The sequence below is a fragment of the Ovis aries genome, chromosome 7, assembly GCF_016772045.2.
Source record: "Ovis aries strain OAR_USU_Benz2616 breed Rambouillet chromosome 7, ARS-UI_Ramb_v3.0, whole genome shotgun sequence".
Taxonomy (NCBI): Eukaryota; Metazoa; Chordata; class Mammalia; order Artiodactyla; family Bovidae; genus Ovis; species Ovis aries.
In genome coordinates this window covers 79,500,543-79,517,982 of record NC_056060.1, presented here as the reverse complement: position 1 = coordinate 79,517,982, position 17,440 = coordinate 79,500,543, and the positions used below count along the sequence as shown (strand labels likewise).

At 49.0% G+C, this 17,440-nt stretch overlaps 1 protein-coding gene across 18 annotated transcripts in view; it reads right to left on the bottom strand.

The window, feature by feature from the left end:
• SUSD6 (sushi domain containing 6) overlaps nt 1-17,440 on the bottom strand; it is a 97,981-nt gene that overhangs the window by 41,629 nt on the left and 38,912 nt on the right. For 4 of the 18 annotated variants that reach the window (XM_027971951.2, XM_042252681.1, XM_060418209.1 and 1 more), the window contains exons 2-3: nt 17,093-17,184; nt 9,105-9,309 (exon numbers count right to left, since the gene is read on the bottom strand). In XM_027971951.2, coding sequence (XP_027827752.1) covers nt 9,105-9,225 — 121 coding nt within the window. In that variant the 5' untranslated portion in view covers nt 9,226-9,309; nt 17,093-17,184. Of the gene's footprint in view, nt 1-9,104; nt 9,310-9,586; nt 9,747-13,385; nt 13,573-13,599; nt 13,693-14,580; nt 14,699-17,092; nt 17,185-17,440 lie in introns of those variants that run through there. The other 14 variants (XM_042252682.1, XM_060418208.1, XM_060418212.1 and 11 more) reach the window with 9 other exon arrangements.

The following is a 17,440-nucleotide window of genomic DNA, read 5'->3' as shown; positions in this document are numbered from 1 at the left end:
GGTTCAATCCGTGGTCAAGGAACTGAGTGCCAGGTGGCTGAACCAGAAACACATCTCTACTAGAAGGCACAATGGTTCTCTGTACCTGCACACATCAAATCACAGGAGAGTCCTCACCCCAACAGCTCCAGGCACTGGCCTGACCCCAGCTGACCAGTCCTGGATACACTTGCATGCCCATGGCCAGCTTCTCCTCCCCTCTTCTCCCTTCCCTTCTCAAGCATGAGGAACCTTCCCCATGGAATTCCTGATGTGAGACCCCGTGCAGTGCACCAGACTGGCTGAAAAGCTCCCACGGGCTGGCTGGGCAGACGCAGAGGATGAGGGGCCGGCCTGGAGGGGCGGCCTCACTCAGCCAGTCCCTTCCAGTCCCCACAGGCAAAGAGTCCATTCTCCTACCTATCTTCTCCATAGACTTGTACCAAAAGCAACACCCTCTTCCAGTCCTCCTCATTTCCTTGTTTAGACTCATTCAACCCTTAATCCATTAACTAACTGGTGTTTGTTTTTTTCTCTAACCTTTTGACCTTTAACACCAAACTTATTCCTCCTCCCTCTCCCTCCTCCACTGCTCTGACAACTCATGGACTGTAGCCTACCAGGTTCCTCTATCATGGGATTTTCCAGGCTACAGTCCTCGAGCGGATTGCCATTTCCTTCTCCAGGGGATCTTCCCAACCCAGGGATCGAACCCAGGTCTCCCGCATTGCAGACAGAGGCTTTACTGTCTGAGCCACCAGGGAAGTCAGGAAGAGCACCTACCTGCCTCCACCAGCAGCATCTTACCCCTCTCGGTGCTTCCCCCAAACTGTACTTCTGGTGATGTGCAGCCCAACCTCTGAACTCCTAGGCTAAGGCTACGCTTCTTTTCTTTTTTGAAACCCTGGCTTCCAAACATACTCCACCAAAACAGAAGAGACCACTCACTCAACCAGTATGGTAAAGCAGCAAACCAGTTTAGAGGACAGAGTATACTGGACTTCCAAAGTTTCAACAGAAGTGACGCTGCAAGTTCCAAAGGAAGGAACAGCCTGGTGAGCCCAGCAGACACGAAACTCTCTCTCTCTCTGCCTCTCCTCCCTCCAGACTGGCCCCGACGGGCTGGCCGAGGCATCACGTAACAACAGTGATCACGGCCACACCCTAACCCCACATGGCATGTGTGCCCTTTCACGTGTAGCGAGACTGAGGGACACTGAGAAACGCCTGGAAAATCACACAACACGCGAGCGGCAGAACTAGGGTTCCAACCAGCCCACCTAGCCCTAGAGACAGCATCCTTGACCTGACTATGCCATTCTGTCTCCCCTGCTTGCCTCAGGTCTTCGGGTAGACGCCTCTCCCTCAGAGAGGGCTGTCGCAGCCATCTGCACCTGAGCCTAGAACCCTGCCGGTGGGTATTCCAGGGCAGCAATAGCGACCACGGGGAGCATCTTACAGAACTGTAGCTGGCACCATTGCAACCCTCGGCAGGAGCTCAACAAGAAACAGTGGACATATCAGAGTCTAAACCGCCCCATCTGCATTCCTCCTGGTGTAGAGTCCTGTTGCTGGCTGCAGACACCTGCCTCTCACGGGCTGACCCTGAGGACCGACTACATGTGACAACTTCCAACAAGAGCCAGTCCAGTACCCAGTTCCTGAAAGTCCTCCATCACATTACCTATCTGCAGCTGCCCCACCCCACCCCCGGCCCACCTTATATCATCAACACACACTTGCTGAATGAGTTGATGTCGCTTATGAAAACACGAAACCCAATCTGTTGCACGGCAACCTTGGGTGTTGGGTCTGGAACAAGTCCACAGGGTTTGTGTATCGTGATCTGCAGACAAAGGGTTCAGGTTCCCCAAGGCAGGAATTCCCAAGAAGCCTTAATGAGCTGTCCAGTCCCTTCAATAATCAAAGACGGTCAAGACTCTCAGAATCAGAATCCTGTTCATAGGGAAAACTCTCTGACATCCTCCCAAGACAAAGGGCTGAGACCAAGAGCTCCTGCTTATACCACTCAGCAAATACACACGTAGCCTAACTCTCCTTCCCTCAGACCTTATTCATTCTAGTGGTAAGGGGATGGGTGCTGTCTCAGAGGAGCTGACTTTGAACCAAATCTTAAAGGATGAAGTGAAGGGAGAAGGGGAGGGAGGGGAGACAGCGGGCCTCTAGCTACAGGAAATCTAGCCACTGAAAGAACAGGATAAAGACAGGCTTGAAGGTTCTAGTGCTCAGGGAAAGGAGAATAAGGAGTCCCTTCAGCCTTGACTTTAAGGACAGAGGTAGAGGGAGCTGTGGACGGGGAAGGGAAGCCAAACCGGTCCAGCTGCTGTCTCCCTCTCCAATGTCAGGCTAAGTTTAGAGCCAACACGGTTCGCACATGCATTATTCCACAGGACTTCACTCCCCACATGTAATGAAAGCCTACCTCTCCTCCCTCCTCATCGCCCAAGGAAACCCTCACTGGGTTCACAGACTCTCGCTCAGGCTGAAATTTACCACACTGGGTGATGAACTCGTCTGGGCGGCCTGCCCAGCCCCACTCCCTTCCTCTCAGAAGATGCCCTCCCCCCCCCACCACTACATTCACCCATTAAAGCATGAAGACACTTGACATCCTCCTCCACTCCCGAGAAGGATGGGCACAGAGTCTTCCGGGGAACCACTGACCAGGCTGCTGCTCCTCACAGGGCCAGGGACCCGTCCTGCCTGCCCTCACACACAGCATGGACCATGATCCTGCACAGGCCTACCGGGGGGGACCCCTCCCACCCCCACCTCCCCGGGACGACTCCTGGCCTGGATATAACAAAGTACAAAGGGCACTGTCCCTGCCTTCAAGGAGCTTATGTGCAAACTTCTATAAAACCAAGAAGAAAGAACATGAACTAAGATCAAGTTCCACTGCATGATGGGGACAAATCAGAGGGCCACACAATCCACTGATGTCACCAGCTAACCTCACAGGCTATTAGTCAGCAATCTGGAGCAAGCATGCATCGTCATCAGGAGCCTGAGTGTGGCTGCACTGGGTCCTGTGCAATCTGGCCTCCAAAGTAATGAGACCAACTGGGAAGCAGAAACATCCAAGGCTCCTCTCCTGTTGGCCCCGCACCTCGAAGTGTCGAGATAGGTGCTCGGCAAATATTGACAGGCGGCTCCCCACGCCCCGTTTGTCCTTGTCTGGCGCATGACAATCCCAACAACATTCTCTTAAGCCTCCCACTGCCAGAGTCAACAAGGCTGAGCTGTCGGAACTCAAGCCAGTGATAATAAATACACAGGTCCCGCCTTCTCCCAGAGAGACCTGTATCTACTGAATGTGAAGAACTGATAGTTAGGACATTTGTATTATATAAAGTGTCACTCGCTGGCTACTCAGAGTAACAAAGGCCAGAGCAGAATTATTTTATAATCTTGCAGGAGTTCTTAGCGATAACTTCCTGAAACACATTTCCCTTCTTTGGCTTAAACAGCTAAAATACTTTTTGTGAATTTGAAAAGAAAAAATGCTGTGCAAAGAATAAACTTTGAAGAGAATCTGTTTATCTTCTCTGCACTGCTTCCCAGAATTCTGAATGATTAAACAGTTGCACTTTTAAAAGATTTGGCTACTGGCAAAGCTAACAAGTTAAAGCAGTTAAAACAGGGGGAAAACCTTGTCTCTAGGGAAACAAGTGAACCTAGGTAGGAAAAAGGCTCTTACAAAAAGGAATGCTGTCAAACACAGCTAAGGAAAGGAGCAGGAGGCAAAAGCACCACCAAAACAGAGAGACGAGAAGAGAGTTCTTCATTTTTAATTCCCTCTTGTATTCTCCTAGATGTGTTTAGAAATTCTGTAGAATGTAACCCTTCATTCACATCACTGTGCTGATGAAATACCTCTTTAAAGAGCAGACCCTTGGGGGACTTCCCTGGTGGTCCAGTGGCTGAGAATCCACCTTGCAATGCAAGGGACACGGGTTCGATCCCTGGTCAGGGAACTAAGATTCCCACATGCTGTGGGGCAACTAAAGCCCATGAGCCACAACTGGACCTGAGTGCCACAGCTGAGAGCCCATGTGCTCTGCAGAGCCTGCGCCCTGCAGCAAGAGAAGCAGCAGGGTGGGCCACAGCTAGAGAAAGCCCCCGCACCACGACGGCGACCCAGCACAGCCCAAAAGGTAGTGGAACAGACCTTTGGCATTCTCATTTTGTTAAGGTTTCAAAAACCCTCTGGAAATTCCTAACAACCAGCAGCTTTGAGGGAACCCCAGCTCTGAGATGCCAACAAGACAGCCTCACTGAAGGGAAGGACTGGCTGAGATGGCCCAGCTGACCCTCAGCCCCAGCACTGCAAAGGGCCGCTGCTGCTCTTTTCTGCTTGGCTTCCTGCGCGAGATGCCAACATGTGGCATTTGAGAATCAGGGGCATGCGAACTGGGAAGAACTCGTCCGCATGTGTCTAAATATACTCAGGATGCTGCACTGAATTGAATCCGAAAGAATCCAAGAGAGATGGAAGAAACAAGGAGCACCTTCCAACGGAGCTAATCAGCTATGGTGTCAAAAGTGTAGAATCAACTGGTGCTAGAGTCTGGTCCTCACACCTGGCAACTCTCTGTATGCCAGTCAATGTCCTTAAGTGCTCCATATGAACTATCTAATTTAATCCTCACAACATCGTATGAAGTAAGGTTATCTACTGTTTTCCCTATTCTAGCGAAACACAGACAATGAGGTCAGCAAGATTATCCAAGGTAATACAGGCAGTGAGGCACCGAGGCAGTATTCATTCTCTTTGTGGAGAGTTCAAACTGTAGGTTGGCTTAAGGTGAGGTGGGTAAACAGGGCAGGGAGATCCAGCAGCAGGCATCCGTCTCAGTCACACCGCACCATGGAAGAGTCATCGCTAAACACTGCTGTTCCTCTAGGCCCCAAAGCTGAACACAGGCAGCCAAGGTCACTCCTGATCTGGCCACAGTCCAGGCAGCTGGCTACACCAGTATCAGCCACCTGGAATGGGAGGACTGCTCACACCCTTGTAGGTGCTGCTGGGGTGACGAGGAAGAAAGGAATCTCCCAGTCGGTGAGAGGTGGTGAAAGAATTCATCTACAAACCTACCTAGAACAATTAAAGACTCTGAGCACTCACCTAGTTTTGTTTTTTTTTTTTAGCACCTGTGACCCTCTTTTACAGAAAGAGGTGGGTAAGGATAACCTGTAAGCTTGTAATTAAGGACCAGGGTAGTGGGGCACCTTTGTTTTGGTAGGTGGAATTTGTGTTTAATGAGGCTTTAACCCAGAGGAGAGCCACTGAGGTGTTCAGTCTGGTAGACTTCTGGCTTGTTTTGTTCGGAAGTTACAGTGCAAAGCTCATACCATGCGCTGGCGGTGTTCTAATCATGGCACAACAATCAGCACGCAGAGGACAATTTCTCAATGTCTTTTCGTGACGCCAGGGTTCAGCCAGCTCTATAATGACCCACTCAGCATCCTACCACAATCCCCAAGTCTTTTTATAGTCACAGGTAATTACACCATGGAGAGATTACATCATGGCCTCAGCATGGTTGGCAGCTGACAGGAAGATGCTCTGCGGATGTTTTGGGAACTTCATTTAGCAAACAATTTGCTGTGGTCCCTATTGTTCCTTTCCAAAAATAGAACTGCCCTGGCAAACCCTGTGCCTGAACTGGGACCCAAACAACCAAGGGTCATTGCAGAAAAGAGCAGAAACAACCACAGAGGCAGACAGGGTAACCCAGAGATGACCCCTGCATCTTTCACCCAGGAAGGAAAACAGGCGGTGTCTCTCTTCCTCTGTCAAAGTTATCCTCTGAAGGATGCTGATCTGAGTGCACCAACAGAGAACAGTACAAGAAACAGGTCTCAGAGAAGCCGGCCACTCAGCAGAGGTAGTGTGGTTCTCACCAAGAGCATGGGCAACAGAGTCAGACAGACTGGGTACAAATCCCAGCCAGCTTCCCCACCTACAACTGTCTGCCTCTGTGCAAGTTACCTAAACTCCCTCGGCCTCGGTTTCTCATTTGTAAAATTGTTACAGGACCCCATAGATCACAGGCATTCTGAGAACTTTTATGTGATAACACAGAGCCTGATAAACAAATGATGCTCCATACACATCACTTCCCTACCTGTCCTCTCTTCCTAGCTCAGTGTATGTTACCTCTGACTCCAAGTCCCTTCAGAGACAATGAGGTGAGCCAGGGCCACCTGCCAACATCTCTGCCACAGTGATGTTAAGGGCCAAAGCCACACCATCCCCCCGAGCGCCAAGCTCTCAACATTTTCCATCTTCAGTGAATGCTAAGCACCCAGCTTTCTCTGCCTTCCTTGCTTTAGGTGCTTGTGTGATTTTGAACACAGCCTTTAAGTGTCACGGCAACATCTTAAAGGGGAAAAAAAAGATACTAAGTTTTTTCAATAAAATTGCTCAGAACAGGGAGAGAATGGAAATTAAAAGCTTTTTATATGAGTCAGCAAGGCAGCTGGCTTGGGACCATCCAACTATGCAAACAGGGAAGGTGAAAGGAATTCTGGACTTAATCAATCCTTCCTTAACTGGTCAGGTTTGACATTTCCTCCCAACCCCTTATCCTCAATCCAAGAAGTGACTCTACATCTCCAGTTTTGTTTTGCTTTTTAAATATTTATTTACTTTATTTGGCTGCTCCAGGTCTTCGTTGCAGCAGGAGGAATCTTTAGCTGTGGCATGCGGGATCTAGTTCCCTGGCCAAGGGTCAAACCCAGGCCCTCTGCATTGGGAGCATGACCATTAGACCACCTGGGAAGTCTCTCCAGTTTTGTTTTCTAAAGACAGAAGAGAACGTCATCCACATTAAGTCTCCTGCCCAGAGTGACTCAACAGGAGGTCACATACCAAATCTGCTGTTGTTATTATTTAAAATTACACAGAGCACTTTATATGTCAAGCGCCTTCCAATCATTTTTATTAGTCCACACAACACCCACCTAACATCCTCAAGTGTTATATTTCTGTTTTATAGGTGACACCAAGAGGTCAAGTGATTTACCTGAGGTCATACATACAGCAAGTTTCTTAAAGTCACAAGCAAAGAGACCTGGGAGAGGCTGCTACACAGCAGGGATCCTAATTCCTCTCCAGCCCAAAAGGCAAGTTGGGTAGCATGAGCACAGGCCTTATTTTTAGACCTGGTCTTCCCCTGCAGATTGTGCCCAGGTATGAAGAGTAAGACATGCTTCCTTCTGCCACTCTGAAAAAGGGAACTTTCAGTAACTCTCTCTGTCTCTGCTAAAGATATGACCAAGGGGCAAGCTGAACCCAATCCTCTGTAACCCTGTCTCCATTCTAACTCCAAATCGATGGCTGCAGATAAGAGAGACCAGGACAGAAGACTGAACTAGGGACATGACAGATGTCACTTTACCTAGAGCTTTACCCCAGAACTCTCAAGTGCCTCTTCATGATGCTTTTCTTCTAAACCTGGGCAGTCACGACCAACTCTAGGCATGCTCGTGGTATTTACCACCAGAGACTATGCAGACAACCACCTCCAGAGGATGCCTGCTGGCCTCTGTCCAGTGAGAGTCTTGCAGTCATGTTTGTGCCAGGACACAAGAACATATCTACTGGAGCTCTCTGGGTAACAAGCATCTCATTTAGAATGCCTCTGGAACGGGTGTTTCAGAGCAGCTATAGGAACAGGTAAGAAATGCAGGAAGAGACCTTTCCTGACCTTTCCTGCCCTGAATGCCTTTCCTCAACTTCAGATTATCTGAGAGTCTTGGTTTCTTGGCAAGCTTGCCCGACACACCGCTCATGGCAGGCTCGGCCACACAGGTGTGCTCTGGGTTTCAGGCCAAGCTGTGGTTACCTCCTTCCACCAGAAACCACTCCAGAGAGGAAAAAATATCACAACTTCATGCACTCGAACAAAGCAATGGTGAAACCCCTTCCCCTGTCCGCACCCTGCTCAGTGCCAGTACATAGGTTTAATGGGGAATAAAAAGACTGGGGGGAGGCGGTGGGATGGCAGGGGAGGAAGGATTCTTTGCAGATGGGGGAGGGAAAGAAAACAACAGAGCCAATTTTCCCATCCCGGTCTGAGCCCACGCTGTAGACTTATATTTTTCCATACCGGAGAATAATAATCCCTTTATCCAGCCAGTCTGGAACCATCAGTCCCTGATAATTGATTTCAGACCCTGAATGGAAAGCTGGGAAGGTGTGGGTAGCTGGAAAATGGGGTGGGGAATGGGAGGGAGCGGGGAAGCGCATAGAAGAAAGTGGGGGGGTACAAGGGATGGCCCGATGAAGATAAAGAGGCCGAAGGCAGAAGCTCTGCACTCACACGGCCAGGGAACGCTGGGATGCCTCCCCAGCGGAGCCGGCAGGAGCACGCGTGCCGGGGCGCCAGGCACTGGGCAGGGCTCTGGCCCCAGGGCTGCCGTGAGCCCGACCCTGGGCCACTGCTCAGCCTCTGAGGTCTGTCCCAGCTCTGCCCAGTCCCTTCTTTCTTCTTACTCTGACAGCCACTCCATTCATACACATTCTTAGTCAGCATCGCTTGTTCTGGGCTGGGGTAAGCTGGCAAACCTCCTCCATAAAGGGCCAAATATCTTAAAGTGTAAATATTTTAGGCTTTGGGGACTACCTGGTCTATGTCACTATTACCCAACTCTGTCATTACAGCACAGGTGAGGGACCTGAGGCTTACAGAAGCAGAGACTTGCTCTGGGTCACAGAACTAGCGAGAGCAGGACTGGGCCCTGAACACAGACAGAGGATTCCAAAGCGTGCATCCTTACCTGCACATCACACTCTGAATCCTACACCTCGGTCCCCCACATGACTACAGCTAGGGGAGGGGGGTGGTCAAGTCACCCCTGGCAGGATCCTACACCCCCCACTTCCAGCTGGCTCCCTAGGTCCCTTGGAGCCCCCCTGCCCCCCCCCCCCCCCCCCCCAGGACTGACTCCCGGCTGTATCAGCACCAGCACTGAAGCCGCCACCTTCTGCTCTCCCATTAACTGCTCCACAAGCGGAGAATCCCCTCTCCCAGCCTTTGGGAAAACAATGGTACTGAGACTTCCTTCACATACTCAGGCAGCAGGCAGGGGCTTACCTGAGGCAAGTCCGTCTCCAAGGAGGGTGCTAAGAATCACCAGGGGAAGGAATACTCCATGTCCCGCAGAGGCCACGGCAAACGCTGAGGTGCTCTTTGGTGCTATCCTGCCATGGCACATCTTTTATCCGTCCAAGTTATTTTTAAAAGGAAAAATGTAAAAGCCACAAGGAAGAACTCTGAAGTCAGCCTCAGGTAAATTCACCTAGTAAAAAAAAAAAAACAAAGACATAAGTGAAAGCTTTAGCCGTATGTTAGTTATAATAGGCCTTCCTTTATGATAAAGGAAGCCACGGTCACGTACAAAGTTGAAAGAATTCTAGCAGCTGAATCTCTACTGCCAGGAGAAGAGACAAACATGTAAGTGGCTTTTCAACTCCTCCCTGGGGAAATGCCAAGGCCCATAGTAAGCTGCCACAGGCGTGGTTACCACCTGGGAGCCAGATCCTTGTGACGGGACAAGGAGACCAGAGCTGGCTCACCTGGGGATCCGTCAAGCTGGGTAAAGCTTTCAGAAACTGCCCTGCTGCCTGCCTGCCCTGGGGGCTCCAGCAGAGAGGAGGAAAGAGATGGCTGTTCACGTGCAGAGTGTTGCACCAGAGTTTGCCTCTGCCTTTGCCACTGGACTCAGAGCAAGTTCAACTAACCAGAAAAAAAAGAAAACAAAAAGAGAACATGTGTGTAAGAGGGAGAAATGCACCGCCTAGAGAAGGAACGCCACAGCCGGTGCCAAGAGCCCCTGGCTCGGCCTGCTCAACCACCAGGGGCTGCAGGAGCCCCTGGGGATCTGGCTCTCCCCACCAAGCTCAAAAATGGACTAATTACTCAAGGCTCACCCAACACACCTGCGACCCCAGAGGCTGCATCTGTTGGCTTTACGTGACAAACACTGAGGGGAGAATGAGGCATAACTGTTGACTAACCCAACCATCTACTCAGGCTCAAAGACTCCCACCAGTATCTTTAAAAAAGCAAAAAAAATCAGGGATCAAGACTTCTAAGGGTTTTTTCCCACTTGCTTTCAGGAAAGCAGAAGGGTTGATCATACATTTTGATATAAATCTATTATATTCTACTTAACTCATTTGATATCACTGATCCTAGTTTATAAAAGATATTCCAAATATAAGATTACACTTCCTCCTTAAACGCCATACACACCTCTTTCTCCAGTAAGGCTTTATGTAAACAGATAAGCAAGCCTGCTGCTGCTGCTGTTGCTGCTAAGTCGCTTCAGTCGTGTCCGACTCTGTGCGACCCCACAGACAGTAGCCCACCAGGCTCCTCCGTCCCTGGGATTCTCCAAGCAAGAACGCTGGAGAGGGATGCCATTTCCTTCCTCCAGTGCATGAAAGTGAAGAGTAGAAGTGAAGTCGCTCAGTCGTGTCCGACTCTTCACGACCCCATGGACTGCAGCCTATCAGGCTCCTCCACCCATGGGATTTTCCAGGCAAGCGTACTGGAGTGGGTGGTCATTGCCTCTTCCGGATAAGCAAGCCTGCCATCTACAATCCCAATAAAGGATGTCCCTGAGGGATATCACCCAGCCCTGACTTTAACCCATGTATGAAGCCTTTGGCTCAGGCCTACACAGCCCTTCTAAAGAGAGGTACTGCAGACAGCAATATGAACTGTCTTAGTCTAAAGGAAAAGCAGCTATGAGGGTCTTCAATGAGCATGACCAAGGGGCTCACGGAGAGAGCTAGCCCTGGGTCTTCATTCACCACCCCTAAATGGTTGGGACTGTAGAGTCCTCTGTCCTCAGCTTTTACCCACACTCCAACCTGGGCCTTCACAGCTGTAGAACAGGGATGGTTCGTGGAGAGGTCTAGGGATGGAGTCTGCTAATGACCCAAAAGGGTACACAAAACCACATGCATGTCAATGTGTAAAAACAGTTATACAGCTAAGAATGGTAGAGTCAGAATGCCAGAATTCAAATCTCTTTCCTGTGCTATCACTTGCGGCCAGTTTACTCTCTGAGCCTCAGTTTTCTCATCTGTAAAATGGAGACAGTAACCATACCATCATCTTCATAGGGTTGATGTAAGGATTCAGTTCAGTTCAGTTCAGTCCCTCAGTCATGTCAGACTCTTTGCAACCCCATGAATCGCAGCACGCCAGGCCTCCCTGTCCATCACCAACTCCTGGACTCCACCCAAACCCATGTCCATTGTGTCGGTGATGCCATCCAAACATCTCATCCTCTGTTGTCCCTTCTCCTCTTGCCCTCAATCTTTCCCAGCATCAGAGTCTTTTCAAATGAGTCAGCTCTTTGCATCAGGTGGCCAAAGTATTAGAGTTTCAGCTTCAACATCAGTCCTACCAATGAACCCCTTAGGATCAGACAAAGTGCTCAAAACAGTGCCTGGCACTTTGCAAGTCCTCAGTAAACAATGGCACCTGTTGCTGTCATAATTATTAATAAGATCTGAGCATCAGAGGAGACCTTAGAGGTCATCAGGCTTCATCTCCTCTTCTGAAAGAAGCCAGAACTAAAGTTCAGAGAGTTAAAGGTTATGCCCAGGCCACCAGCCAGTTAGCAATGGATCCCTGGTGCTGCCACTGTGCATGCAGCCACAGCTGGAGGCCTGGGCAGGCACTCACCGCCCCAGGGGAAGAACAAGTGGGTCATGGAGGATGACACCTGCTCGAGCACGTGCACAAGTACTTCCGAGGCCAGATCAGGGTTGTGCTCAGTGTTCTGTGCATGAGTGGAGGGGGTCAGGAAAGACTACCCAGGAGAGGGGATGCTAGACAGACTACTGAATGGTGTGTCCAGTGAAGAAGGAGCACATCGAGTACAAGCGGCTGGGAGTGACGGACTCCTACACTCCCAGGAGACGCCACAGGCAGGGGCTAGGCTAAATTTAAAATTGAGCCTGAAGACCAGGACTTCCCTGGTGGTCCAGTGGCTATGATTCTGTGCTTCCATGCAGGGGCCTGGGTCCATCCCCGGCCAGGGAACTAGATCCCACACGCCACAACTAAGACCTGGTGCAGTCAAATAAATTAAAGAAAAATTAAAAAATAAAGAATAAAAACTTTATCATTGAAGACCATGTGGAGCTTACAAGGATTATACACAGGAAGTTCTAACTCCAAATTCTTTCAGGAAGATCACTGTGGCACGGATTTTAGAGGACTGGTTACCAAGTAGGAGGGTAACTTGGTATGAGGGAGGGTTACCAAGTGGTAAAGAATCCTACATTTAGCGTTTTTGATTAATGTAGGGGATTCCCCATTGGCTCAGTGGTAACGAATCTGCCTGCCAACAGGGAGACCTAGGGAGACCTGGGTTCGATCCCTGGGTCAAGAAGATCCCCTTGAGGAGAAAATGGCAATCCACTCTAGGACTCTTGCCTAGGAAATCCCATGGACAGAGGAGCCTGGTGGGCTACAGTCCATAGGGTCACAAAAGAGTTGGACACGACTTAGCAACCAAACAACAATTAAAGTAGAGCTCTCTGGAGAACCATGTGACAATATCTAGCCCCTAAATGCACATATTCTCTGACTTATCCATTTTACTTCTATATTCTGTCCTCAGAAACCACTTGTGTGCAATGATACATATGCAGGATATTCAGTGTATTATTTCTAATTGCACAAAACTGAAGGGGACTAGTTAAATAAGTTACGTAACACAATACACGCAGTGGTTTAAAAAGAACTGGGCAGTTCAGTCTGTACTAATATGGAATGCCTTCCAAAGTTAGTATGTGAAGAAAACCATATGTGTATGTGTGCATGTGTTTTTAAAGGATAAACACGCGTGCATATGCGTGTACACACACGTGTGTGCGTACACACATACATACACACACTCTTGTATGCACTGAAAGTCTCTCTCTGGAACTGATGTACAAGAAACTGGTAGCTACCAAGTGCTATCAGGGAGGGGAACTAGGGGTGAACAGGGGAGAAGGCTCACTGTTCACCGAATGTATTCCCTTTTCATCTCCTTGAGTGTTGTATCTTGTGTATTACCTAATCAAATAGATAAAATACAAAATAAAATTAATGCAGCAAGGCCTTCCCATAGGCCACCCATCTCCTTCCTTAACAAATGAATGGACACGCCAGTAAATCTGATTTTCCCTGCCAGGAATACAGTCAGTTGCAGGGTTCAGCACAAGGGTCATCTCCTAGGGGAGTTCTTTTCTGACATGTCACACCCACCTCCAGTAGAAATAACCCTCTTCTTACTCCCCAAGTGCCCTGAGCACCCTACTCTGACGGTACCTCTATCAGGTGATTACATCTGTTTATCTGTCTTACCTCACCCGGCTCAAAGTTCCTGAAGGCAGGGACCGTGAATTACTCAACATGGAATTTTCAAAAGCCGTCACAGGGCCTGGCACCACACAGGAAGGCAGCAAATGTCTGCCAAACTCATGAATACTACGGGGAGAAGCGAGTATGGAACTGGGGAAAAGATGCATACATATAAGCTCATGTTTTGTTTTGAAGAAACAGCTGCTTCCTCCCTTACTGTTAAGCAGGCACCTGGGCCAAGGGACTAATTCCACCATGAGTCAAAGACATGATCAAGTGCAGAACAAATTGGGTGATGGAAATTCGGGCTCTGCAAAGAAAAAACATGAAAAGAGGAGAGTCAAGAAACGTTCACAAGCAAGGCTGAGCCAAGGGAGTGCTTTAGAAATAACTTGGAGAAAAGTGAGTCCCCACGGCCCCAGAGTATCCCAAAATGGGAAAACTCAGCTATTACAGAGAAAGGATCACGCTACATCTAATCATTTTAAGAAAGGATCCGCTTTGAATGCAGAATTTTAAAAAACTGTCCTTGAATTGTGGCTTTAGACCAAGTGAAAAGAAAAACACTGAAAAGAAATTAAGACTGAGTATTCATTACTATCCCTACAAAAAACCTATAGGTGAAAAATTGGGGAAAAAAATTCATTTCACTTCAGTATTTTTTTTGGGGGGGGGGGGTGTTTTAGTGACAACTTCCCCTGATTTAAAAAATTATGATTTAGAGAAAGAAAGTAGAATGGTGGTTGTCATGGGCTGGGGGGAGTAAGGAATTGGGAGATACTGTTTAAGGTTTTGTCAGATGAAGACAGTAATGGAGACAAGACAGTGGTGATGGTTGTTCGACATTATGAATGTACTTAATACCACTCTTCAAAATGGTTTAGATAGTCAATTTTATTATATGTGTGTTTTACCACAGTAAAAACAAAAACAAAAAAACTGGGAAAAAATTATGATTAAGAGGAACTGGGAACTAATCATGCTTACTTCCAAAGCCTGCGCTCATATCCATCCTTACAAGCATCTAAACCAGACATGAGGAGAGAGGAAAGGACCAAGGGGGACCAACTGCCACCAACCAGCCTGCTGGTCAGGAACGCTCTCTGGCTTCTGTTTTCACACCTAAAAACGGCTCTAAAGCCTCTCTCAGCCACAGAATCCTCCAGAGCACATCCACGCTTCTCTTTGTACAACTCACTTCTTTCTCCAACAGCCAGCATTTCCTTCCAAAACGTGAGGTGAGGAAGAGTTATGGAAAAACCTACATTCACCCTTCTGATTCTCCTTCTTGGGATTCTTGCTGCCACCTCAACAGCCTGTGGTAAAAGGAGACCACCATGATCTGGACTGCCATCGGGCCCCTCCCACCTCTGTGAACACAGAACATCAAACGCTTCAGTGACTGTGCCCTGCTGAATGTGACGGTCGTAAACATTCATTTCCTGTCCAGAGCCAAGAGGAAGGACACTGCCCTCACCTCTGCCTCTGCTTCCTCATCTGTAAAATGGAAGCTGTGAGAACCAAGCTTGAGTTATCTCACTGCTGCTGCTGCTAAGTCGCTTCAGTCGTGTCCGACTCTGTGCGACCCCATAGACGTCAGCCCACCAGGCTCCCCTGTCCCTGGGATTCTCCAGGCAAGAACACTGGAGTGGGTTGCCATTTCCTTCTCCAATGCATGAAAGTGAAAAGCCAAAGTGAAGTCGCTCAGTCGTGTCCGACTCTTTGCAACCCCATGGACTGCAGCCCACCAGGCTCCTCCGTCCATGGGATTTTCCAGGCAAGAGTACTGGAGTGGGGTGCCACTGCCTTCTCCAGAGTTATCTCACTAGTTTCTAGTTAAGGCTCGAAAGAGACAAAATGGAAGGGACTGCTTCCTCTGTGAACTGGTAAGACTCAGGCCTTCTACTCACAGTCTCAGCCTCTAAGCCAAGACAGCAGAAGGTGACCTGAGAAGACTGCTCATGAGAACGATGACAATAAGCATGCCACGCCTCTGGGGCTGAGGACAGCCTGTAACACGAGCTCCGAATTCACACTGTTTGCTTACTTGTTGTTGCCATAGATGCTTCCAGATGAACCAAAGAGCCTGCTAAGATTAAAGGTATCCTAAGAGTCACCCTGAAAAATGGCTCACAGCCTAGACAGGCGGCAGCAGCAGCAAGGGGGAACCTTGGAACAGCCAGGGCACCCAGGGCCCAGCTCCTAGTAGCCCCTGTGCCTGGGGCCCATTCCTGCACGCACGGCCCCATTCTCCCTGCTCCTCAGGTGGAGGATGTCACAGTCCTGCTGGAGGCGCGGTCAGGTCACACTCTACTGATCCCTCCTCTGTGGAGGCTAAGGGTCCTGACTCAGCTCCACCTGCCTCCCAGAGGCTACCTGGGTTTCTCTACGGCTCAGACTCAGTTTACATGAGTCACTCAGGACAGATTATTTCCTAAGTCGTGGCCATCTCTCCATTAGTTATAAGGGGTAAGTGAATAGGTAAGACCAACAGAAATCCTTTCCTTGCTTCAGCCTAGTCTGGAAAGGGGATGGTGGTGATGGAGAATCTAGAATAAGTTTGTTCCTTTGATTAACCATCTTCACCAACCCCCATACTACCGTGTGATGGGGGGAAGACAACAGTTCATGAAGTCAGAACAGAATTTAACCCTTGCATTTCAGATTGTACAGGAAATAAGTGTTAGCTCTCTGTGGAGTTCAGAGCTCCTCAAAGGGTGTGATAAGAGCAGCGAGTGTGCCGTGGGGCCCTCCTTGCCTCTCCCTCTCTCCCGGCTTCACTCTCACTCATCCTGATTTGGCTGGGCCGAAGCAGCAAAAGATACCTAAATGCCTCCCATTCCTCCCCCATAAAATGACAAAATTACATTACTTCTAGATGTCTTCAGTTCACTTTTTCCCTCCCTGGGGATAAACGGCTCCTTCCTATCTTACTAACCTCTGTATCTTCCCCTTTCTTTTATGCCACCAACAGCTGAATACTTCAATAGGCACGAAGTTGTCTTTTGGACTCTGAGATCCTTGAGAGTCATAATGTTACTTTATCCAGTTCCTTTTCATCTCCAGTCAAGGACACAAACAAGGTCAAAGTCCAAAGGACACAAACATCAGAGTCTTGTTAAAATTTACCTCCTACAAATCACAAAAATAACCCTCAGTTTTTTCTCAGAAAAACTTCCTGGTGCTTCCCTGGTGGCTCAGATGGTAGAGTCCACCTGCAATGCAGGCTCGACTCCTGGGTCAGAAAGATCCCCTGGTGGAGGGCATGGCAACCCACTCCAGTATTCTTGCCTGGAGGATTCCATGGACAGAGGAGCCTGGCGGGCTACAGTCCATGAGGTCGCAAAGAGTCAGACTGAGAAACTAACCCTTTCACTTTCTCAGAAACCACTGAAGCCAGGGTAAGGCATGTACGGGAGGCTTTTCTGAATTGCTCGGATATCCCCGTATTCTTGTCTTTCTTGCCCAAACTGCTCACTACAGCCTCTTGCTGTTTTGTTCTCCCTACCCTGTTCCTCAGGCTTCAGACAGCAGGAACATCAGCAGATACATGGACTCTTCCCTGTAATCACCTCTAATGACTCTTTTCTAGAACCCAGCAGGATGACTGCAGCCTGGTCCTGCAGGCAGGAGACAGCCCTCAAGTCCTAGCACCACCAACCAGCAGTGGCTGGGCCTCAGATGAGTCATTCATTCTTCCTGGCACTCACCGCATGGGCCTGGATGATCCCCCAATGTCCTTTCAGTTTTAAGCGATCTGGAATGTCTTCTAAGGAAAAGGAGGAGCCCCGAAGTATTTCCTCTGAAACAGAAGTCAACAAAAGTTCTGACTAGAAGGAAGAAATGTTAAATCCTTCTTCTTTATTCCCCAGAGCAGACATATCCTAGCATCTACCTCCCTCTGCACTGCAACAAACTCAGGAGATGCCGCTTTTCCATTTAGAGCTTAATCAATCCATCACCACATGTGTACAGGCCATCCATACCCAGTGTTCCTAAAGCCCTTTCCAAAAATAACAAACAACTAACAACAACAAGAAAAAACCCAGCCTCCACAC